Source organism: Anser anser (assembly GCF_964211835.1).
Source record: "Anser anser genome assembly, chromosome: 5".
NCBI classification, from domain to species: Eukaryota; Metazoa; Chordata; class Aves; order Anseriformes; family Anatidae; genus Anser; species Anser anser.
The window spans coordinates 36,172,236-36,196,931 of NC_139725.1; the positions used below are offsets into that span (position 1 = coordinate 36,172,236).

At 49.9% G+C, this 24,696-nt stretch overlaps 1 protein-coding gene and 1 long non-coding RNA gene across 4 annotated transcripts in view; one reads left to right on the top strand and one right to left on the bottom strand.

Moving 5' to 3' along the window:
• EPS8L2 (EPS8 signaling adaptor L2) overlaps positions 1 to 24,696 on the top strand; it is a 63,529-nt gene that overhangs the window by 15,262 nt on the left and 23,571 nt on the right. The window contains exons 2-4 of the mRNA XM_083836881.1: positions 5,420 to 5,484; positions 6,324 to 6,379; positions 20,643 to 20,707. Of these exons, the coding sequence (XP_083693007.1) occupies positions 5,441 to 5,484; positions 6,324 to 6,379; positions 20,643 to 20,707 (165 nt within the window). The 5' untranslated portion in view covers positions 5,420 to 5,440. The remainder of the gene's footprint in view (positions 1 to 5,419; positions 5,485 to 6,323; positions 6,380 to 20,642; positions 20,708 to 24,696) is intronic.
• LOC310899882 overlaps positions 1 to 24,696 on the bottom strand; it is a 52,817-nt gene that overhangs the window by 13,799 nt on the left and 14,322 nt on the right. For 2 of the 3 annotated variants that reach the window (XR_014584724.1, XR_014584725.1), the window contains exon 1: positions 1,878 to 4,773. This is a non-coding gene — a long non-coding RNA (uncharacterized lncRNA). Of the gene's footprint in view, positions 1 to 1,877; positions 4,774 to 24,696 lie in introns of those variants that run through there. The other variant, XR_014584723.1, reaches the window with a different exon arrangement.

Here is a 24,696-nt window from a genome sequence, read left to right on the forward strand (position 1 = left end):
CATCAGCGTGACATTCCCTTACAAAAACACCCAGCAACTCTAACAGACAGCGCTTTGTTGTCCTGGGAAGTTAAAAAGATAGCATCACGAGGTGGACAGCTAATGTTTCTAGCTTTCTAACTGATGCTTTATGCTGCTTGCTGAGGCTTTTGCTAATCGAGCACCTCTGCTTGGCCCATCCAGTCGGCTCTGGCTGCCTGCACAGACAGCAGCACGCTGCCAGGGATCCGTGCCCTCCTGCCCTGGGGCAGCCTTTCCATCACGTACATTTCACCTGTGCCCAAGCCCCGTAACCTGCTTGGTGGTGCCTTCCCTCGCCATGTCCCAGGGCACTTCACGTGTGGGGCAGAACAAGGCCATTCCCACCACCAGCTCTGTGCTGCATGGATGGGGCTGCCTGGACTGCTTCGCTTGTTGACCTCAGCCCCGTTGGCCCAATCTGGTCAAGAAAAGCTTTAGGCTATGGACATCAAGTCCTACTTGGCCCCTTTTTAGTGACACCTTGGTTAAACCAGCAGTATTAGTACAATGGCTCCAATTAGGATAATGTTTCAGTGCAAGTCCACAGGCATTATGGAAGTCCTATCATACCTAGCAGAATTTTTCAAGGTCTGTTAGAAGTGAGTTAGCCCATGCGCAGAAAAGCTTACTACTATACCTAGGTAGCTTGTTGGGTTTTAAGGTTTTGGAGATGGTTCTTAAACAAAACTCTGCCCAGCTCAGGAGTAGCAAGTCCTACCAGACAGAGCAATGGGTGAAATGCAAGGTTGAGGTTTCTTTTCCTTCCTCTAGAACCAAGATGTACATGGTCATTGACGAGTTCTTTCCACTTCTTCATGCCACAGTTTTCTTGTGCATAAAACAGGTGAAGTAACTCTAGTCAGAACTGCACAGAGAAAGAAGTTTTTTTTTTTTTTTTTAATTATTTTTCCTGAAAGTTTCTGAGATTTGGCTTCATCCCAGCTTGGAATTAAAATGGAATATTTCAAAAATCTCATTCAATACAAACTTAGGGAAAATCGCACTCAAACAGCTCTTACACATAGATGAATATATTTTGCCCTTGACAAACATCAAACACAATCTAGCTGACATTAAAGTATACAATCCTGCTGTTTTAACAGATGTAAAATTGGAGATCATTTCAGACTGAACATATCAAATTTTCCACTCACAAGCATCTTAAGTAGAGCTTGGCCTTATTTTTCTTCTGCTGCTCCAGCAAAACCTGTTACATTTTGCCCAGCGTTTCTCTGCTGCTACAACTGTGTATTGTGATGGGCTCTGACAGCAACAAACCCTCTCCAGCCCGCTCTGATCTCAGTCTTAAAGGTGCTCTTAGACCCATGAGGAAAAACACTTGCAGGCACTAGATGCTGCTATTGTTATTGGTATTCACTGTGATTATGATGAGAATTGTACTGGCCCTAAAAATACACGAGTATTTCCCACTTTCAAGTTGTCCAATCTTCACCCAGCATTTAGAATTTTTCACAATCCCTTTCCATTTGCTTGAGAACAAAAACAATGCATGACCACAGCAGACGAGTGGGAAGTATTCCTGATAAAAATACCGTATGACAATCGCAGTGATCAGCCCACAGAGAAGAGAGCTATTACTTTTTCCTCTACCCCAGAGCTTCTCCACCCTTGCAGGGGTGCAGCTCCCTCTTCAAAGGCTCAAAGAAAGTCAAAACAATGCATGGCCCTTTTCCACTTACTATAAAAGTACAGAAATGTAGCACAGACAACAATGACAGGCTCCTACCATGAATGTGTGTGTGTCTTTGGGAGGATATTTGACCTTCAAGGGCAAGGATGTCCGGAAAGTCAGGGAGTGAGATTTCCTTGGCTTTAAAGCACAATGCTTCACCCACCTCAGTGTCCTTCAGCACTGGCTTCCACTGGTCTCCCTTGGGCCCCCAGTTCAGCACATGGGACCTCTGGGCATGGCTTGGGCGGACGGAGATGTGGGATGGAGGCTTTACAGGGTCACTGCTAAATTTGCCTCTTGCTTCCCTTCCTTATGCATGCTGGCCCCACTGGGGAAGGAGGAGAAAGCAGCCACACCCTGCAGGGAGATAAGAGAGAGCTCAGGAACCCTCTAATCAGGAGAGCGTGAGCACAGCTGAAACGACAGCAGGGAGAAGACAACATGTGCATCGGGGTTGCAGGTTGATGGAGCTCTTAGGGATGTCACCATGGGGATGGGGAACCCAGGAAAGCAAGCTGCTCGGCCACAGCCCCTTGAGCTTCTCGCTTCTTGTCCCTGGCTCCATCCACATTTAGAGGTGATGTTCTCTCAGCCCCTTCTTCATCTTATTCAAGTCTGGTTGTCTCTCAATTTAGCAAAATAATTATAAAGACTCCAACCCCTCAGAAGCGTGTCCTCCCCCAGTCAACCAGCCAGGATTCAATTAATATCAGACAATTTAAACTGAATTAAAAGTTCTGGCACAAGGATCTGTCCTGGTTTAATTCGGTCAGCCTCACACCACACCCTCATTTTGCTTAACACAAGTTTGAACAGAGACACGGTCCTTAAAGCAGCATCAAGAAGGTTAAATAATGAAAATAGCATGAATAAATAAAAAGCAGGGAGCCAACAGGATAAAGACCTGCTGACTCGGCAGGCGCTCGCACTGCTCCCTGCTCCGTGCCCTTGTTCAGGTGCAGGCAACCTGGAAGTGCGCACAACCTCCCAGCAGGCGGAGGGAGGGGGGCACTGGGGGCACTGGGGTTACTGTAATTACGAACAAGGAGATGGAGCAGGGATCACTCAGGCAGATGGGTCGGACAGAGCAATTGATATCAGCATTGCTGACATTTCATGCATTACAGCTTCTGCTCAGCTAAGCAAAAGCCTTCTGGAGCATCAGCATATAAGCGGCACAAAACCCCTCGTGCTGTTCCTGGGCGGCGGGTTGTTCCCATTGCACACTGCAGGCAGCACGCTGGCAGGTAGTTCTGGTAACTGCAAAGGTCTGGCGACACTTCTACTAGCTTAGGTACACACCGGCACATTCTGCTTTCCTCTAGGGAGCCCAGCTTATTCCCTTAGGTATTTTCTTATTAACCGTCAGCAGATAAAAAATTGGCCCATTTTATGGCTGGTCCTGTTCTACCCCTGAGGCTGAGCAGTGAATGCTGCCATTCCCATTCCTCTGGCAGCAAGGCAGGATTTGGCCAGACGGATTCTTCTAAAAGCAGGACCAGATCCCCTAGAGTTTGTCTTTTTCTTGTGAAGGAGAAACCAAAAGCAGCATGTCCTCGGCTGCGACCCTGGTTCCTCCTGTTGTTTTTTACATCTGGGGCCTGGGAGCAAGCTCTGAACTCCACCAGCCAAACATGGCACTCCCTCACCTTCTGGAGTAACCTGGATTTCAGCCCATTAAGGACACGGCCCTGCGGCAGTAAGTGAAAGGGAGCCAGAAATATTACATTAATAAGCAGAAACGTTCCCAGCTCTGATCATTAGCCATGGGACTAAAGTGCTCAGACAGTATAAAGTAAACATAAGAGAGCTGGGTTTATTAGAGCACGTTCCCTTTTCCAGGTATCTTATGCTAATGTACACAGAGATCTGAGAGATAGGAACCATTTGAGGACTGTAAGAGGAAACCAGCAGACAGCTATTAACAGAGGAAAAATTCACAGGTACCTAAGCCTGGGCACAGGGACGGGTTTTCTTACGCTCAGAGAGGCTGGCAGAACACCAAGTTTCTATTCTAACATATATGAATTTATAGCCACATTTGTGTGTGCATGGGCTTTGGTTTCTGCCAAAAGAGAGATGAAAATGGGAATTTAATATATGAAAATGGGAATTTAATATACTATCTACAAATTGCACTTCAAAGTAATTTCTACCCGTGCCTTAGCACTGAGGAGCATTAATGCGATACAAAATAGGCTGGAAGCCATCAGGCTGAGCCCAGAACATGCCAGGGGAGTCAGTGTGAACACGAGCGTGTGGCTGTGCAATGGTAGTAGCGGCGTGCCCGCATGAAGTGTGCGCACAGGCTGTGTGCCTCACCTGGAGAGCTGTATCTGGAGAGCCACAAAGCACATCCCTCTGACGTGTTACAATCGGTAGGAAAGCTGCGAATCTGCCCTGACCTCAGGGCAAAAGGCACAGAGCGAAATACCACAAGCGAGCGTTTCCAACACGAGGAATAAAACCGGATACCTAGGGAATCTGCCGATGATACAACAAGCCCTGCAGCAGAGACAGTCAGCCTCCTGTTAGGAAATCCCAGATGCCAGGGATGACTCCAAAGTGTTCCCCAGGGATTGCACACAGATTGAGCCCAAACTCAGTTAAGCAAAACCTCAGGGAGGCAGCTCTGCACGTGCCAACCAACTTGAAAGGTCCCATTGCAGGAGCTCCTGCTGAAGACAGTGATTAATGCCTTCCTTCAGACCACCAATGAGTGTTTTAAAGCCATACCTTTGAATTCTGACAGCTTTATAATGAGGTGAGCGGGATCTGACCCAGGAGAAGGAAAAGAGGCGCTGAGTGCACAGCCCACACACAGGTGCCTCCCAAGCTTCTTAAAAGGGAATAAAAAACCTTGAAGAGTTTGTCTTGGCTTTCCTTCAACTCACGCACTAGAACTGAGGTGGATATCTTGGATCCCAATACGAAATGTCCCCCAAGTTTTTATTATACCTTGTTTTCCTTTCCTTTTTTTCTCTTGCAGTTCTGCTCTCAGAGCAGCGCCTGCATCTCTCTCAAGCATTTTCTCGTTATTTATATTTCTCATCAGCAAAAGGAGGTGAAATATCAGTGCTAAGCCTGCCTGCCTCTCACCAAGTAGCCAGACAGTGCAATAATTTTTTTCTCCATCCTTATGCTGCCGGTGGAGCAGTCTTTTCTCTATTTGGGGAATACGCTGGGTAAGGATACTTTAACAGCTGGTGTAGAGCCACATGGCATAAGATAATGGCAGTATGTGCATGAAAAATGACTCAGGACACTTACCATGGTGAGCACACGGCCACAGTGATCTGTGAGCCTGTTAATGGCCTCAGACAGGCCATAAAGGCAAAGGCCTCGTCAGGCCGTGCTAAACCATCATCAGGGCTGCGTTGGTAGAAGGCGGCTGTGCTGAGATGCCACGGAGTCTGGGTGTGCCTGCACGGGCTGGGTGAGAGGGTAGAGGTGGAAGTAGGTTTCAGAAAGGTTGTGTCATCTTCACCTCGGCCCAGGTCAGAGCTGTGACAAGTGTCTGAGCCACGGGGCAGAGACCGGCCTGGAAACCCCACTGTACCCAACTGACCGCTCTCACCTGCTCAGGCTGCTGCCTGGGGACCCCAAATCAGAGGTGGGGAGGGCACCATGCACACGGATAAATCATCTGAGTGTGTGATGGCTGGTTTCTGATTGCTAACCCTGTGTTCTCTGCTTCCGCTGCAGTTGCCTGTCCTGTGAAGCGACATGAGTCTCAAGGGATCCCTCAGCAGCAGCCCTGGCTCAGCAAAGTAAGGATCTCCATGGTGGGCTCCCTCCATCTCGTGGCTGGCACCTCTGCTCCTTCCCACCACCCGGGGGGATGCTTCTGGGGGTCCCACCTGCCATCCCCTGAAAATTCCAGGGGTTTGTTTCACCCTTCCTGGGCACCTCACAAGCTGTGGTGGTACCCAGCATCGCAGCCTCTCACCTCACAGGCACGTCCTTCCTGCACACTCCTGGTCTCCAGAGAGCGGGGTACAGGTGTAAGAGTGCTGCCGAGCATCGCCAGCACCCAGGGGGACATCGTGACAGGAGCTGCCAGCCACCCCCTGCCTCAGCCATGGCGCCTGACACCCTGAGGTGCTGCTTTGATCCTCCCCTGTCCCCACCATTCCCTCAGGCTGAGCACTCCCACACACAGCCCGGGCAGGCAGGGCAGGGGGAGGGATGGCCTTACAGGGGATATAACCCATGCCTGGAGGCCTGACACCCCAAACTCAAAGCATTTTGGGCTCAATTACGTCCTTGCACATTTTTACAGGGGCTGCGTTCAGTGTCTGAGCAGCTGCAGTGGGCTTTAAAAGGGTCCATTAACAAGGGCCCTAAGGCCTGGCTCTTAAGCTGCCTTGGGTTTAGGTGGACTCGGTGGTAAAATGGGAGTTCTCCTTTTCCCTGGCTCGGACAGAGGAGCAAACACAGGCGATTTGGGGCCACAGCATACCAGATAGCTGTGGTGAGGAGGGCAGTTCTGCTCTCCTTTGGGATTGCCATGGGGCTGCGGTGACGATTGCCGTGTGCATCGCACGTGAGAGCAGATGTTAACAAGGTTAACAAGTGACGGCTGATTTCTGCCTTGTCTCTCTTACAGTGGCAGCATGGGCAGAGCGGACGGAGCCTCCAAGCTGAGCGCAAAGGACCTGTACGGTAAGTCATGCCCACGGACACGTAGGGTTTGCTATAGCAAGGGCACCTCTGGAGATCTGGAGCCAGCTGCTAGGGAGCTTTAGGCCGGTACTCAGCCCTGTGTATCAGACCTCCACGCACAGCAGGCTGCCCTGACATGGCAGTGAAAACACACCTTGCCTCCATGCTGCCGTCTCCCACGCGGGGCACAGTGGTGATTTCGTGCGGACAGAAGAGCAAACGCAGGCACGGCTTCCTCTCGCCCCCCACCCGCCACCCAGATCCTCTCCAGTTATGCTATCAAGATAACCCCATAAGGGGCCCGGCAAAGGAAAAACTGTCCTCAGCATGTTAATGATTATACTCTTTTAACTACTCGGTGAGCCATGAAAACTCCAGTGCCCTTTGGCTGATCGGAAGCAGAGGGAATCGGTGGGATCGGCGCTTGTGCAGAGCCTGATCTGCAGCTTGTCCATAAACCACTGGAACTCCAGAGGAGCCAGCGAAACACAGGCTGAGGAGCAGTAGAGAACATTTAGGAATCAATAACAGTTCTTCCTGATCTTAGAAGCTCTCTTAATGCATCCCAGGTGAAGCCCTGTCCTGTGGGGTATGCTGGGATGGGCAGAAAAAGCAGAGAGCCGTGTCAGAAGTCATCCCCCTCAGATGCTCTCTGGATAAGGAGAAGGGGTTTTGTTGGGGGGAACACTTGCAGCTTTCAGGGAGCCCAAACTTGCAAACGCTCCCACCAGAGAGCTGTCAGTTTGCCAGGCTGATGCTTGCACTGGGTGTGGAAGCGTTGTGACAGCCCCGTCAAGGAGCTTGTATTTGGTCCGAAAGCTCCCTTTGGTGCTGCAAGGCAAGGGTGGCTGTGTTTGACCCTGGAAAGTGCTTTTGGTTGCTGGATGGCTTTACCTGGAGTTTTATCAGTGTGGAATGGTCTGAAACTCTGTCCCCCAAATGATGGTTTTCGAGAAGAGGGCACTGGTGGGACGGTAGGGACTGTACTTAGAGGATGAACTGTTAAACACAGGAACTGCTAACTTTGATTAGCTGCAAAGAAGTGAAACATAGGAATAAAGGTGGACGAGCAATTTAATGCTACTGGACAGGGCTACTTGTGGCCTCGATGCTGCATGATGGGCAGGTGCCAAGAGAAGGTTTGAATTGTGTCTGTCATTTGTCTGGGGATGAAAGGACATGTGTTAAGCCCAGAAAGAAGAGAGAGGCTGAGGAGTGGCAATGTTCAAGTGCTGCTCCACTCTGCACGCAGGACTGCCATCTCAGTCATCTCATCTTGCCTCTGACAGCATCATTTCCTTTGCTGTGCTCTGAAAGCTCTTGCAAATCTTGCAAATCAGGGTCTGAAACATTTTAGTTGCAAGGTAAATAGGAAACTGTACAGAGACATGTGAAAATGAAACTGAGAGTTGAAAACTGTGTTGGAAACAGGGCACGAGCTCAGGTTAGCACCCACTGATGGAGACAGCCCAGGGCTCTGAATTATCAGGGTGTTGGGGTGGGATCTAATTGTGTGCACAGGACTGATGTGGCAGCATCTGGTGGTGAGTACTGCCCACCCTGCAATGCCTTCATTGTAAAAGCAAGCAAAGGGAAAGGGTGAAAAACTGCTTTGAAACCAAACACTTTCTCAAATAAGTCATTTTAAACGCTGAGTTACATCTTCATATCTTCAAATTTTATTTATTTTTTTCATGGACACACCCCAAAAGCAAATTTCAGCAAGAACAGGCCCTCTCCCACCAAATTACAGCAAACCTCAAATGAGTACTGTAAGTCCAGAGGCCAAATCCTCAAAAGGAATTAAATCAGCGGCCCCTGATTTCCCTCCCGCCTCAGCAGGGCACTATGAGGGCTGCAGTCATTTACCGCAGAAATCAGTGGCTGTCGGCTGGCTCGGCTCCGTATGCACAAGCACGTCCGTGGAGTTTATGCCTGGCAGAGCTTGAGACTTGTTCACTAATTCAGTGTGCCTTTTCCAAAGGGCACTCAGCGTGTGTTAAGCCGACATTTAAATGTTCGGGTCCCCTTCCCACTTGAATCCTCCCTCCCCCAACATCAGTTTCTGCTGTGAGCTGGCACATTTGGGGGTGGAGGGCAGGCAAGAACTAAAATTCCAGGGAGAATTATGTTTCATAATGAAACAAATCACATCAAGCCGAGCTGGCCTTGATTATGTGATTATGATGCTGCTAAGGGACACGCAGAGCTTAGGAGACTTTTTATGTTTCCATTTTTCTCCTGTGCAGTCAGGCTGGACCGTCAGCCTGTGCACGCTGCCAGGCCTCCAAAGCCTGGGTGCGATGAGCACACAGACATCTGCTGCATTTAAAGCTCGCTGGGTAACGTCCTTCTGCAGATCCAAAGCACACAGATGTCTTGGATTGGATATTAGGAAGAATTTCCTCATGGGAAGGGTGGTCAGGTGTTGGGGCGGGCTGCCCAGGGAGGTGGTGGAGCCACCATCCCTGGAGGTATTTAAGAGACGTGTGGATGTGGCACGTAGGGACATGGTTCAGTGGTGGACTTGGTAGTGATGGTTGGACTCGACGATCTGAAGGGTCTCTTCCAACCTCAATGATTCTGTGACTCGATAGCATGCAGCTCACAGCGCCCAGGTCCCAGCTGCTGGGCCACACAGATCCGCAGAGGTGCCAGCCCCTGAGGAAGGTGGCTGCCCTGGTGTCACAGCTGGCCTGCTCTAAGTGCTGTGACACCGGGTACATGGAACAGCACCAAATCTTTTACGTTGTGGTGAGCCCAGAGGGATGCAGAGAGACCCAAATCGCCAGGGAATTCTGCAGAAAAATGGCTTACAGCCCTGAGATATCTTCCCCCAGCTCTATCCCTACCAGAATCTTGACCAAAGCTCTTTCTAGGGTGCTCAGCCATCCTTGGCGGAGTTGCCCGGCTGTCATGGGGGCCGTGTCATCCTTCCCACATCCCTTAGCAGAACAGCATCACATTTGCTCAGCTCCGTGTTCTGGAAGCATCGGTGGCTGCCCATACAGAGAGCCCCAGCTCGGCGGGCAGCAGGGGGAATGGCTGTCACCTCTCAGGTTGCCACCTTGCTCAATGCACAGCAACCGGCTGAATAAATGTTAATGCGTACCATAAATAAATTAAGCCGCTTCTCCACTTACCGGCGTCTCTTCTGAACCCAGATGAAAGGCCGTGGGGGGGAAACCAGTGTGGCTCCAGCAGGAGCCAAGGGAAGGGCTGGAAGGGAGGTGTCTGTGCATGCTTGCCAATCCTTCCTGTGGCGATAGCTGGGTGGACATCTGCAGGCACTCATCCAAGCTGCTTTTGTGGATTATCGGATGGTGCTATCTCTCGTGAGGGATCAGGCACTGTAACCAGGAGGAGCTGTATAGAGTCGAGGGGAGTTTAATGGTTATAGTAGGTTTCACACGGGGCTAGGAGAAGGAAATGGCCCTGCAGCAGATCTCACTTCTTTTTCGTGCCGAGTCTGTCCCTGTGATGCTCAGCTGCTTTCTGCCCTGACAAGAGCCGGCGCCAAGCCGCCTGCCTTCCTCGATACGCTCATTTCTGGGACAGACCCAACCTTGGTGTGGCACAGGGCTGGAAAAGGGAGTTCAGGGCACGAGCACTGCCGGCGGCCCGAGTTAGGCTGGAGAAACGCGGAGCTGCAAGGCGGCAGCGTGCGAGGCGCGATCACTTGACACTGCACGCCTCCCGTAACCCAAGAAAGGCTTCGGCACTGTAACAGGACACGGGATGCGAACACAAAGACAAGCGCCGCTCCCGCCGGGCCCCGGGACAGGTATCATCTGCCTGGGGAGCCGTGGGGAGAGGAGACCCATGAGCTGTAGGCAGAATACGCCGATGGTGAAGGACTGACTTAGGTTTAATGGTCACAAGCCAGCTCCTGGGGGTCTCTGCAGGCCTCCTGTATCTCCTCCCGGGGCTGCGTGGGGAAGATAAGACTGGACAGCTCCCTGCATGGCCCCTGGCCTGTAATTCCTTGCCGGTTGCTCTCCCATGTCCCCACTTGCACCTTGGGTGAGCACGAGGTGAAGCAGGGCCTTGGCGAGACACCTTTACAGACAGGGCTTGTGCCAGCTCAAGCAGGAAGACAGAAACACTGACTGGATACTGCCTTTCTTTCCCTAAAGTTAGCAGGCGTTTACCAGCCCAGTTTTCCTTGCACACTCCTCCCGAAGGACTTGCTTACTGCTTGCCCAGGATCTCGAGCACAGGACAGGGCGCAGGGACACACAGCTGTCTGCCTCCAGCGGCTGCACCACCGGGACCAACGCATTTCACCTTTTCCCTGCTCCCGCCCGGTGCCAGCATGGTCTGAAAGCTGCTCAGAGGAGGGAGTGTCCCTGCTGACGTTTTCCCAGTGCAATGGGGCAACAGCAAGGAGCTGAAATACTCCTGCGATAGGTGGAGAGAAAGGCAGGGCAGCTTTCCCACCTGCTGCTGCTGTTGGCTTCCCCAGCCCGCCGCAAGAAAACCCCCGGGCAGCGCTGATCTGCTCACACGGGTCCGAGTCAGAGCACTGCCTGAGACACTGGCTCCCCATCTGCCCCGCCATCGGCCTTGAATAACTCCCTTGTCCGCCCCCCGGCTCCCTCTGTGCCACTTCAGCGTCTTTCTTCACGTCCCCTTTCCCGCCCGAGATTCCAGCTTCAGATTACGCCGGCTCCTCTCCAACGCTGCCTTGCGGGTGAGCCTTTTATTTAAAGCCTGGAAACGTAATACTCCAGCTGGAAACGGGGCTGGAAGAAAGCAAGTGAGCCAGCATTCCTGGTGGTTCCTGCGGACCAAAACCCGGCGGTGGCTCAGCCGGGAGGCGAAGGCTCTGCTCTGGGTGCTGCTGGCTCAGCTTGGCCCTGGCTGCTCTGAGCAGGCAGCCCTCACGTCCCCATCGCAATGCTTTTGGGATGGCAGCTAGCAATGGGGTCTGCAGAGAGGCCTTTCCCCCTCTGACCCCACAGTGCCTGGTCTGCACCTCCAGCAGCCCTTTTTCCTTGCTGCTTCAAGCCTGCTGAGTGCAATTTCTCTCCTTGCATGGAGGATCTGCTCAGAGTTTACTCGTAGGGACATTTTCTTGAATGGAAACGGGTTGTTGGATGTGCCCAGGTACTCTGGGAACAAACGCTGGATTGGTTACTTAATGACGACACAAACAATAAGGGAAACTTTTTATTATGAGTGGTTTTTGGTTCTCAAGTGAAGCAAATTTGTCAGTTTGTTTACTTAAGTCAAGGGCCTGATATTCAAAAAATGTCATTACTGGCTACGGGGAGCTTAGAAAACATCATTTTGAATTGTTTAGTGAAAAATAACCTGGCATATTTCTTCCAGCTCTGATGTTAAAGGAACAGGGAATGCCCCTGCCTGTGAGTTTCTCAATAGCCTGCTTATTTTCTGCCGAGCGGCTGCTCAGGATGCTGCTGTCCGTCCCTCGGCGTGCCGGGCACAGGCAGGCAGTGTTACTTGATGTGCACAGCCCGTGCACAAGGGTCAGGTTTTTATTTGCTCTTCTAGAGTGGGTTGTGTCTTCAGCTAATAAAAGAGGAATGTGAGCAATTGGGCTTGAGCTAGTGGCAAATATTAGGCATGCCAGGGAGGAATTTAGCCTCCTGACACCGACTAGCTGCCAACATGCTATCAGACAACAGCTCCCCGCTGCCCGGCCCATTCACACCCCCAGCGTCAATGAGAGCCTTCTCATTCACTTCGGGAGCTTCCAGATCCCGCGTGCCATGTGCCACCCAAAAGGGGTAGCTGTCCCCACAGATTCCCATTGTCATGGCCACTGTTACTGACGGCCTCTGGCAGTTCGGAGGGGACCGTGGTGGTGGCAGGAAGGACAGGGTGCTCGATGCTTTGGGAGAAGCTGCAAAGAGGCTTCCGAAATGGAGCCTGGGCCGTGGCTCTAAAGCTTTTGGTGGCGTTTCATTCCTGCTGCCTTTCTCCTCTCACTGCTCAGCAGATCTTCTTGCAATGCCACACTTTTACTTAGTTAGGGCTTAGTTACACAGTTAGGGCCGAAGGCTGGCTCTGCACTGGGGCGGCTTTGCTGACACGATCGCACCGATGCAGCGAGGTGCTCCCCTGTCAGACACTACCCCTGCCAGCAAAATTTTCCTGTGGCGTTGCTTATCCCAGCTCCTACGTGCAAAACAAGCTGATTGCAATGTTATTCCAACCTCCTGTGGTTTCTCCTTCCTTGAAATACTCATGCGGTGTGGGGGAGAGCCGGGCAGGCGATGGCACGGGGAAGGCAGGAGCGCTACGTCCCACACGCTCTCCCCTGCACTGGCCAACCATGGGAACCCCCGAGCAGGGAAGCTCCGGCAGCAACAGAGCCTGCAGATGCCTCGGGGCCGGGAGCCCAGGCGCAGCAGGTCTGTGCAGTGCCCGAAATCAGATCCTTGACTAACCCTGCAGAACCTGGAGCGTCCTCCCACTCGGCGAGGAAGCAGGAGCCTGTTGGGTCGGCAGAGCTGCACACCGCAGATGAGCGATCAGACTGCCAGATCAGATCTGGCCTCCTGCTCCCATCCTGGGAATGGATGCTGTTTCGTAAGGCTGCTTTATAATGCAGGCCTGGCAAATTTGCATAATTGCCATTAGCATTCTGAAGCATTTGCTGCTTCGTTTCTCCTCTGAAGGGCTGTGTCCTGACATGTTGCTTTGGCAGAAGAACCAGCTCATACTACATAGGCAGGTTACTATAAAGAGCACGTGTGCTGCTAGATAGTAAAATATAAAGAAAATGTAAAGAATTGGCAAGCTCCAGAAGGCAACAGCCAGGACTTTCCTCAGGCTGCTCTGATGGACACAGGGAGGTCTCCATTGCAATGCAGGGGGAGGGAATCAAGGAGAGGTCTTTGGCTTGGTACTGCCAATGATAACAAACCAATCCTATAAATGCCATAAAACATAATGTGCAAAAGAGCATAAGAACTATCAAATGGGAATGGCAGAGCCAAATCTGCTCAGGCTCACACCGCTTTTACACCAGGATCTCAGCTCTGAATTGCACTGCACTGGATCCTTACTCATCCCCTGCAGTGTCTCAGCTTTGTGTCCGTGTCTTTCATCAGGGCTTTGAAACAAAGCTCAGTGCTTGAGCAATAGTCCTGACTCTTGGGTCCCTTCGAAATCCTTGTAGGATAACAGCCTTTCTAGGTCTGTGGTCCCTGTCGCCCTGTGGTGCCAGCCCCTACAGAGACGGATGCTCTGCACCTGCCGCACTCTCACCTTGCCAGCACAAGGTGGCCGAGACCTGCGGCGAGGCAGTTCGCCAGCCATCTCCCAGACCTGACCCGGCAGGGACAGAGGGACAGATGTTCTGTGCTCGGATGCAGTTTCCCTCCCACGCCCACACCAGAGGTGGCTGTGCTCCCCCACGGTTGTGCAAGCGTGGTCTGCATGTAGGGCAGAAGCAACGACACCACAAGGCCATATCGTGTCGCGTTTCACTTGGCTGATATTACTCCTTGGTTCCCTACAGACTGCTTCACTGATGAGTTGTCCGTCCCCCACAGTTTCTACAGAGCCTTCCACCCAGCAACAGCAGAAAACAAATACGGGGAGATGCGGGGAGGATGAGGGAGGATCCTGGGTGATAAAACTCCCTAATTAAGCAGTGAAGGCTGTGCACAGAGGGCAGGCTGGGGCCTTCGCAACGCTGGTGCGAACGGCTGCGTTTGTCACAGCAGCACCTGTTTGCACCACGAGTGACTTGGCCCTGGTGTACAGCAAGAGCGTGGGCGAGTTTTCATTTATAGCAGAAATGTGATTGCAACGGAAGGGCAGAAATGGCATCTCGGGGCTGAGCTTTGGGACCCTGCCCGTAACTGACCTGTAAGCCCTCATGAGGATCAGCAGAGCACCACAGTTCCCTCTCCACCAGCAGGAGGAAAGTGCTCAAATTCCCCCAAAACTGCTGGAATGCTTTGTGTCACACTTAGTGCTACAGCAGTCCTGAGGCCCTTCTGCCCTCCTCTGTACTACTCAAAATCCCTGTTGACTTTAACCAACTTTAACCCACTGGACAGAATTTATCCCGCTAGGCGATCTGTTTTGCACACAATGTGCCAGGTTGAAGGGAGTGTTCACAGCCACGTCTCAACCCCTGGAAAAAAGGGTGTTGCATGGAAATGGGGAGGGAACTTGGCACTTAAGATGTGTTTTGACTTCCTGGACTAAGCCGATAACCCCATTCCTCCAGGATGTGAGTTGATCGTACCTTCTTTCTCAGTAATTCCTGTCTTTCATCCTTTCCACTCCTCAACATAAAGCCAAGCAAGATGCTCTCCGTTCCAGCCAGGACTTTTGTGTGTTGCCACTAGATTTTCAGCACAGCACCCAGTTTTGAGTCCATTCTGAGTTGGCAAAATCCACCTTGTTACCTCTGCAGTGGTCTCAGCTTTTTCCATTTCTTCATGTGGCCACTGGTGCCAATGGGAAACATCATTTCCGCAGTGCTGTTTTTCTGCGAGATATTGGTGACAGATAACATTCTTCAGAGAATGGCTTTGCAGTTTTTCCCACAACTCTTGGTATGACTTCAGATGAAAGCTAGCTGCTTAGGAAAAGACTGAACTGAATTCAGTTACAGAATCATTTACACTTTTTTTTCCTGAAAGGGGTGTCCTAGGGCTCATGGGACCAAATCTCTCGAGGCAAGAGATGAGACAATTTAATGAAGAAATACAGTTCTGCATGTGTGAATATCCCACGTGACATCCGTGCTTGAGTCATTCAAAACTTTCCAGAGTGTCTGTGCCAGACATACAGCAAATGTTTAGGCTCGGCATGACGCGACTGTGAATTACTTGTCATCATTTTCGAGGCTGCAGCAGTGGGTCGTACCCACCACCTCTGGCCTGATGATGATCCCCACGTTATGAGGGCTTTTTGTTGCCAGACACCAAAAGCAAGGGACAAAGCTCTATTGTTTTCCCGTCTCTTCGGCTCTCTTGGCAGACAGAAGGGAAAAAGTACAGCAGTGGTCACTGTGGGTCTCACGCCAGCTTTTATCACCTTCAGATGTTTGCTGTACTTGTGCCATGGCCCTGGAGCTCTCATGCCCTTTGCAATCCAGCCTGTGTTGCATCCCAGTAGCCCTCCACCACAGCAGCCTCTAAAGGGAGAGGTGACTCATTTAAAGAGGTGCACGCTGGTGTCTGTGCTGTGACAGCAGCTGCCATCCGATCTCAGGAAAACCGTCTTTATATTCCTGTAACTCTTATTCATCACATGGGGATTATGCAAATTCCCTGCCTCCTGGGGATGCGGTATGGATTGGGTAACGTTACCATGCTCGGGTCTTCTCCATTGCAAGACGCTGTAGAAATGCAAAGTATTCTAGCATGAGAGGTGTCAGATAAACTGGGAGGAAATTGCTACTGCTGCTAGCGCTCCAGTGTTCATTCATACAAAATTAAGGAGATGGAGGACAAGGCTACGCAGAAGGGCAGTGTGGGAGCCACTCGGACACGTGTCCTATTTTCTCATGTCTTTTCTGGCAAAGGGAGTTCACCTGGCTCACATAAAGGATCTCCTATTATCCGCAGAGCTAAACAGCCACAGGTCTCCATGCCGGCATCACTCTGTGTGGCATATTTGCTTCATCCCAGCGTGACCAGAGCCAGGTTTAAGCTAAGGCAAATAATGATGAATCCAGAGAAAGGCCTACAGTGTTTCATCACACTTCTTTGAAGTAAATATACCAATAACACCCTAACTATTTCTTAAAGCTTCCACATCTCAGTCAGATGTGACCTAAGATTGCCTATTTTGTCATTTACAGCCCAGATCCTTATTTTCTTCCTGCATTTAAATCAAAACTGAGCACTAGAAAAGGACATTTCAGTGTTTTGCACCTCTGCTGCCCAGGAAAGCCCAGCTGTTCTCAGGCTGTGAAGTTTTATTTTGAGGATACTAGGGGGAAACGTGAAAGGAAAGGTTTCCATGGACATAGGGGCCAGGTAGAAGCCAACAAGGAGAGATTTCAGGAGAAGGAAGAAGCAGACAACTTAAAGTGAGGGACAGGAAAGAGAAAACACCCCCTTCCTCTGCCTCTGGCTCACAGGCTGGTGGAGAGGGAGCTCCAGGCCCCCAGCACTGGCACTGGGCTACAGGGCCCTCACCAGGGCTGGAAAAGGCTGAAGGGACCTGTGGCTGGGCTCCCTCTGTAAACCCCATCTCCCCAGTATCCACCAGCTCTTGACACTGCTCAGCACCCTTCCTTTCAGAGCTGAAGATGTTTCCTGTCCTAAAGTAAAAATCCTTTGTTTCCAGACTGACTGCTTCAGTCTTTTTCCACTCCCTTTTAAAAAGGAGCGGACGGGATGTCTTAAAGTCCAAATTTGCCTCCATCCCACACAGACGGGGTGTTCTCATTTCCATTAGTGTCATCGATGTACATGAGAAATGCTTGGTGAGGAAATTGAGGTTACTGAGAGAAAAAAGTTACTCACATGAGACACAACTCCCTGCGGACGTGTGTTGCCGTGTGCCCTGTTCCAGACCTTGCCCCACATTTGAAGTAGAGCAGACTGCAATTAAAACGTACGGCAAACAAAGTGCCATCGACCCTTCAATGTGAGCCTAAGGTGGGAAGTGGCCATGCTGACATATTAATTAATTTCCTCAAGGTCACTCTGGGTGCTAAGGGCTGAGCAGGGAGCTGTGCTGGGTGTCTGAGGTCCTCTCCCCCAAGCTGCCCTCGCTCTGCCTCTGGCTCGGCGGTCGCGGTGTAAAGGCTCTGGCCCGGAGACCTGGAGCCTCGGACGATGCCTCTGCCAGCGTGCCCTCTGAGAAACCATTTCTACCTGTGCTCAGCAGCCACTTCAGTGCTACCAGGACTTAGCTGGAGAGAAACACGCTACTGTGTTTTCAGTGACAGGCACAGAGGCACAAGGCTGCCCAGAGAAGCTGTGGGTGCCCCAGCCCTGGAAGTCTTCAAGGCCGGGTTGGATGGGGCTAGGGGCAACCTGGTCTGGTGGGAGGTGTCCCTGCCTGGGCCAGGGGGGTTGGAATTTGATGATCTTTAAGGTCCCTTCCAATCCAAGCCATTCTGTGGTTCTGTGTGATTCTGTGAAGGTACAAAGTATACGGGTGTCCTGCCAAGCTGATGAGACAGCTCTCGGGCTTGAAAACAAAAAAGGTTAGAAATCTGTTGCTATCAACCCTTGCCAGGCTTCAAACAAAAGCACCAGCATCCCTTTTCATTTCTGTCCTCTCAGGGCCCCTCTTCGTATGATTAAGATGTTCCTGCATCTGCAGGCAGTTCTGCTACCAGTGCTCAGCCCTGTGTCTTTGCAGAAGTACCACGAGGGTCTCCATTTAAAAGCTCTTCTGTGCTGGCAACTTTTGTTTCACCTGAGAAAGATGAAAATCCGAAATTAAATCCCACAGAAAGCAACCCTTCAGGCCAGTGCTTGTTCTGGAGAGACACCTGCTGGCAGAGCCTGCAGAGCCCTAGCTGAGCTCTGAAACGTGTTCATCCTCCCTTCTGTCTCGATGGAAGTCAAGCAGAAATAAAAACATAACAGAGGTGCAAAAGAGGCCAGGGGAAAAGGTTCACGCTACAGGGGTGGAACTCAAAGCAGGAGCGTGCTGCAGACATGCACTTGTCCCAGGGCCTGATCCCAGCTCCACCACCCCTTGTGTCTGACCAAAGCAGAGCAGTCACAGGGTGACAGCGCTGAGCAGTAAAACGCTGCAGAAGGCCAGCAGTCTAATATACTTGAGAGATTTGAGCTTGTTCAACCAGTTTTTAACTGCCCTCCCTGCCAGCCCTCTCATGTTAGGACAGTCAAAGAAACCCCAAATTCCCACTTGGTGTGAGCTGAATCGAAGTAAGCTGAAACAAGAGCACTCACGGGTGAGCTGGCTCGAAATCACATCTAGTTCTAGGCAGGAAAACCAAGGCATGTAACTGCATGTTACACGTGGGGGCACACACACTCCTCAGGAAGGATGTGTGGCTTGTTTGTAGAAATCCTGACAATCGGTGCCAAGAAAGCACTTGCCTATTAGATATTTTAACTCCTGTCAACTCTCCAGGAAAGATGAGTAGCAGATTTGGGCCGGTTTCCCCTCCATTTGCACAGGATCTACTGGCAGGTGGATTAAATATAAGCAATTCTGTTGAGAATTGAATGCTAGGAGTCCCCCAGGACTAAGCTAAAGCTCCTGATTGATGCTTTTGGGCTTTCTGCTCTTGTAACAGCAGCATGCTCTGTTCACTGCAGTTACTCCCTCCAAGTGCTTTCCCACATACAAGGTTTAAAGGAGAACACTCGTTAAGTGTTGGCCTAATTACTTCCCAGCCACTTGCCCACTTCCAGGAGTCTCTGTGGCTCCTGGTGATTCTGGAGCAGATGTAAAGGACAGGCTTGGTAGACTTGTAGCAAATGACTCCACGGTTTAGGAGCAACCAGGAGACTGTGCTTTCCTGGGGCACAGTGGACAGAGAGTACTTTTGTTGGGATGTAGCCAGGAGAGAACGCAAAGGCTGCCAGAGGCACTGCCTGCACTGAGCGTGACAGCTTCCCCGTATGCCGGTGCCCTGTTGTGCCTCTGCCCTCCTGTCCCCCTGTCACTGTCCCTCCCACAGCAGCCACGATAAGATGCACTCAGGCACCTTAAAAAAAAAAAAAAAAAAAAAAAGAAGGAGGCTTCTAACAATTCCTCAAACAGCACAAAAGCAGACCAGGTGCCGCTCCCTTCTGCTCTTCTTTTGATTTTATCACCCACGCTCACCACTCTTCCTCCTTGCGTTGTGACGGGCACCCATCCCTCAGCCATTTCGCTGCATCCCTGCTGACGGCAGCTGGGTTCAGGGAGAGCTGCTCGAGCCTTGGCTGCATATTACCAGTATGTCTTGTAAGTCTCTGCGGAATGCTTTTCAACCAAAACGTGGCTTGCTACTAAAAATATAAACCAAAGAAACATGTTGGGAGGTTTTACCTGGGTCTTGCACCACTTCACCAGAAGAGAGAGATAGATAGATAGATAGATAGATAGATAGATAGATAGATAGATAGATTAGAAACTGAGTTCAAATTACCAAATGAGTTTCTATGAGGATATTCTTTTTCTGGGTGCCAGTCTTTCTAAATATGAAACTTGTAAAATGAGACCACATGTTCCGTGTTTAAAGGAAAAGGGAAAAAAATAGAGAAGCCAAAATCCCAGAGAAGGCATTAAAGAGAGCTTTGAAGTAAACCACAAATAAACTAAGAATGATATATATTTATTTAAAACACAAGCAGCCCCAGTGTTTGCTGTGCCATGAAATCCTCTTGGTTGTGACTATTGCTGCAGAGGACAGGATATTATAACACAGGCTATTTCCAGCTTAGGATGGGTGAAAACATATAAAATGACAATTACATTTGCTAAGCAAACCAGGGATCAGAGGATGTCCTCTGCTGGTGAGGAAGATGTTTTCAGTTTGGTTAGTCGCAAATCACTCTGAGACTTCAGACCTGGTAGTTATTCCTCTACTATGTACACAAAGTACATATATGGACTCACTGGACACATACCAATTAATTTATGAATAAAACCTGACAGGGTAAATTCTTATAGGATTATATTCCATAGCCTCATGAAAATCCAAGCAATATATATTTTTTTTCCAATTGCTCTTAGTGCTGCTTTCCAGTGAGAAATGCAGGAAGCAATAAAGATTTGTTGCCTCATAAAAATATTGTTCAAGAAAGCCAGGCTCTGACTGGCTGGCCTTGATCCTTACAGCCCTTCCTATCAGCCCTACACTGTGCCTTGCCAGGAAATGTAAGAAATCAAACCAGCAACGTCACAGCAGTGCAGAGGGTTCCTTCTGGAGGACATTTAAAAGGGTTGTTGTGTCCAAACTGAAGGATTGTGGTTGGATTTTTCTTCTTGCCACATGCACGTCATAGCCCTGTGCCAGCCTGCTCAGGCTGTTCCTCTTCTTCCCAGCCCTCTTCCGCGAGTGCCCCTTGTCATTTGTTGTCTGAGGCTTCCCTGTACACAAGATTTCACTTCCTCTACAAACAATGCTGGAATCAAATTAGCAGCAACATTAAGGGATACAACTTAAATGTGCATCCTACACACCTAATTTGCCAATCCTTGAGACAAAAGTTGATGTCCTTGATTCTCAACACTGATTGAAACTGGAAGCTCAGAGAGTAGCACCCCATCATGAGAACTATAATTCTCCCTAATATACCAATAAACAGCCATTGAACCGAAAGCTTGTTGTCTTTTTTTTTTTCAGAACAAAGGAAAAAATACTCCAACTCCAATATCATTATGCATGAGACTTCACAGTACCACGTACAGGTGAGTATGCAATGAAATTTTATGGGACTGAGAGGCCTACGTCAGTGATAGATGCTGATAATAAAATGTATTTCATTTGTCCTGGAGTTTATTAGGTCAAAGACCAGATGGGAACCTTCTTACAATACACAAGTGTTGCTCTCCACACCCTGGGAGAGGCAAACAGCAAAGCTGCTCCATTCTTCCTTAAGGGAGGTGGGACTTCCCCGTTGCCCTATTTCTTTTTCCCAGCTCCTGCATGTAGATAAATTTGCCTCCTGAGCTTCCCTCCAAGGGGTTGTAATTTCTAGCTCCTGTACTGCAGGGCATGCCTGCAGACAGCCACCCACTGTAATTCCCCTCCTTGTGCTGTGGGCCACCCAGCCAGCCTGGAGCAAGTGGCTGAGACCACGCAAGTCCTCTCCATCCATGGAACACACTGCTGAGGCTGGGATCCTCGGGGCCTCTCAGATTCCTTTGTGACAAAGAGGGATGAAAGGAAAGAGCATATGTAGGCGAAGCACAGGAGTTTGTTCACCAAAGATGCTTTGAGGAGACAAACTAAAGGACTAAAGGAGATCAAACTACAGGAGAGCAGCAGAAGTCCTGAGATGATTCCTCTCCAAAGACTGACCTCATTCCTTCCTACGAGTCAGAGGCTTCGGGCTGGACTGGATCCCTTTCTCTCCTCTCACATACTGCCTGCTCTTTCTAAAAGTAATACCAGCTCTCCTGCTCCTTTTATTTCTCTGCTGCTTGTCTCCAACTCCTCCCTTTGAAGAGCAGCAGTCGTTCCATTATGGTATGACATTGAAAATCAATGCAAATAGACTCTGGTATAGCTCACAGATCCTTCCACAAGGCTCCAACAGTATTCCAGGGCACAATTCTGGGTCATGTTTAAATGCTATAGCAAAACAGAGGCTTTGATGGCTTCCCCCACCTTGCATTACACATCTTATCTGACCCTACGACTGTTCCTAGCTTGGATCCCTCACACTTCTTTGAACTTGAAGAGTGGGAAAGACTCCAATATTAGACAGGCTGCTTTGGGGATGGGGGAAGAGACAGGGAACGGTTGCTGCTTCTGCATGGCTGGCCTGTACCAAAGGCTCAGAAGTTACTGCCGTGTCCCCTGTCCTTTGCTGGGCTTTGTCGAGGATGAGTGTCTGGGGACAAAGAGGTCAAGGCTTGTTGTGAGCCAGCACTAACCAGTCATTTGGCTGGACGTGGTCATTACAGCCAGCAGATGGGAAATGGTTGAGAGGAAGCGAGGACAAAAAGCAGTAATTAAAGAACATGAATTTGGTTTAATTACAGATGGACCTCTTTTCTACTTCAAATTTAAATTGAAAATGGCATGCAAATCCATCGTTTATCAAAAATACAACCGATCAAGATTCAGCAAATTAAAACGTTTAGTAATTGGGGGGTGGAGAACAGAAAAAATATGTTAAAAAGACAAGGGAAATTCAGTATGAGGAAACAGGAAACGGAGAGGCTGTGGTCCTCTCCCTCCTCTGCATTTGAAGGAGAGTAGTGGGAGCTGCTGTCCCTCTTGTTTCTCTGTCCTTCAAACCCTTCTTGACAGACAGATTAAAAACAGTGTTCCACAGTGGTTACAGGAACTCACCTGCCCAGAAAACACAGACCACATTGACTATCATCTTTCAGCTCTCCCTCAGCTACTCCGTCCTCTCAAGTAACTCAAAACCCTTCAGCCATGACAGGCATTCAGCCAAATTCATCCCCCAGTGTCACAGACATCCACTTAAAGAGAGGAGCCGGCCTGGCTGCCCGGGGCCTGGCGATGCCTGGAACGCAATGTGCTGCTGCCAGACAGCAGCCTCCGTACCACGGGAACTCTGCCCAGCTGGGCCATTTGTCACTGAAAACCTGGCAAGGCAAGAGGGGAAAACAGTTCACGAGGTTCATGTTTAGTAGATAAGGTCCTCTCTTCTCTGATTTAAGGCCCCAGTCCAGCAGAGAGCTTAAGAACACAGTTAAAAATAAAGGGAGCTGCTCATTTGCCTACAATGAAATTTTGACTTTTAAAAACACTCGTTTGGAAGGAGGCCCTGGCTTCCACCTGAGATACTAACTCAATCCACCCCATCAGTGGCCTGGCCAGCCATCCCCATCAGCAAGTCCTAACAAATAAAGTCACTTGTGGAGTCAGAGAAGGGACTTTAAACAGTGACACGTACATTAATTCTTTATTAATTATGCCATATGCCACTCATTTGTGAGTTTCTACCTTGGACTTTGACCAAGACAAACAGGACTTCAGTGGCAAGCAGTGAGGCAGGAAAAGGTTTCCTTATATGAGGCATTTTACACCCTTAAAGTAATCTATAAGCTGATCAAAGTTTAAAAGTGGAGAAAATCATTGCCCATTCTTATAAAAATTACCATATTTGAACCTCCGTCTGGATGAAAGGGGTTTTTAGTGAGATAAAGGTAAGAACCAGCTTCTGTCCCTGCTCAGTCCACCAGTATCTACAGAAAATGGAAAGGAAAAAATATTCTAATGAGTCCTAGTCAGACAAGTAGCTTTCGTTTCCACGAAAATTAACTTAACAGTAAATAACAAAGGAATTTATGAAGATTGTAAACCTGGCAGTTAAAATAATAGAGCAGATAAGATTCCTGTCAGCAGGTATAAACCAATTCCTTTCACTGCTCCGCAGGCAGAGGGTTTGTCACCTCTGCGTGGATAATATTGACTTTGCAAATACCTTTTCATGCAGCATTTTACAATTACAGTAACACATACCCAAGCATGTTCTTCATATCTGATTGGACGGCTAATCTCAGCTTTCGGTGGAGCTGCTCAAATACCTGCCAGGAATTTTATTTAGATAGTGCCTCACCCCATACCTTTGCTTTATGAGCACAGAACTGGGTCTTCACTTAACCTCTGAAGTGTTTATCCTCTTCTCTGGTCTATCCATTCATCGCAAGCTATCCAACAACCACCTGAACAACAAATTGGTCACCACAAATTCTCTCCACCCCTAATGCCCACTGCCGAATTTCATGCTTAAAGACTCAGCCTGGGTTTTTACAGGTAGAAGGGACTTCCTCCCCAGAGCACTGCTCTCTTCCTCCTTTGCTGCTCCTTGAGACACCTGCCTGTTGTGGACGCTAACCACAAGGAGCTGAGGCTGGTACTGGGGACACATTTCCACCTAGCTCTTTTTCTTTCTCTTCTTGCGTTTTGCAGCTCTTGCTCGCCAGTCTTCTTGGACACAGACTGTGTTTCTGCACTGTCTGGACCCTGGCCCTTGCTACAGCACCACTGTAGCAAAAAGCACCAGAAGGAAACTGCCTGAGCCCTAAACCTGTTATGTGATCACTGGGAGAAGGCATGGGCCTTTCTGCCAGAGCAGTTACAGCTCCACTGCACTTCTGCTAACCCACATGCTAGCCTGACTCAGCAGCAGCATGTCAGTGACCCTAATACTATTAAGAAGGGGAATTGGGATGTGGGGGGAATTGGCTGAGAGAGATTCCAGGGAAGAGAGAAGGAGCCAGGAACTGTCCTGATAAGCCTGCTGGCAGCAGGAGGCCCCCAACATCAGCAGGATGTGTTGATCAGGCCTGTAATGTGCCCTTCCGAAAAACTCCCGCCTTCCTCTCCTGGAGGAAGTTGGTTACAACAGGGAAAACTTTCAGCTGCTTTCCCACTCCGGCACGTTCTCCTTCCTATCTCGCTGCCAGGAACATAGCAGAGCAGCAGAGGGAACAAGGTGAAATGGGACCGTTTCCCTCTGCTTCCCCAACACTTCCCGCTCCCTGATGTCACCCGAACATGTGGCCTGACCGTGCTGTCACTGACATGGGGACAACGGGCACAGATAACCTGGCTGCTGAGCTGGCTTCTCCTGCCTCGCAGTCCCCTCTGCTGGCAGAGCACGCTCTCCCCATCTGCGGAGAGCACCACTTGCTCTCGCCAGCTGGCCAGCAGCACCATGAGCTGGTGATCAGAGAGGAGAGCAATTAGTTAC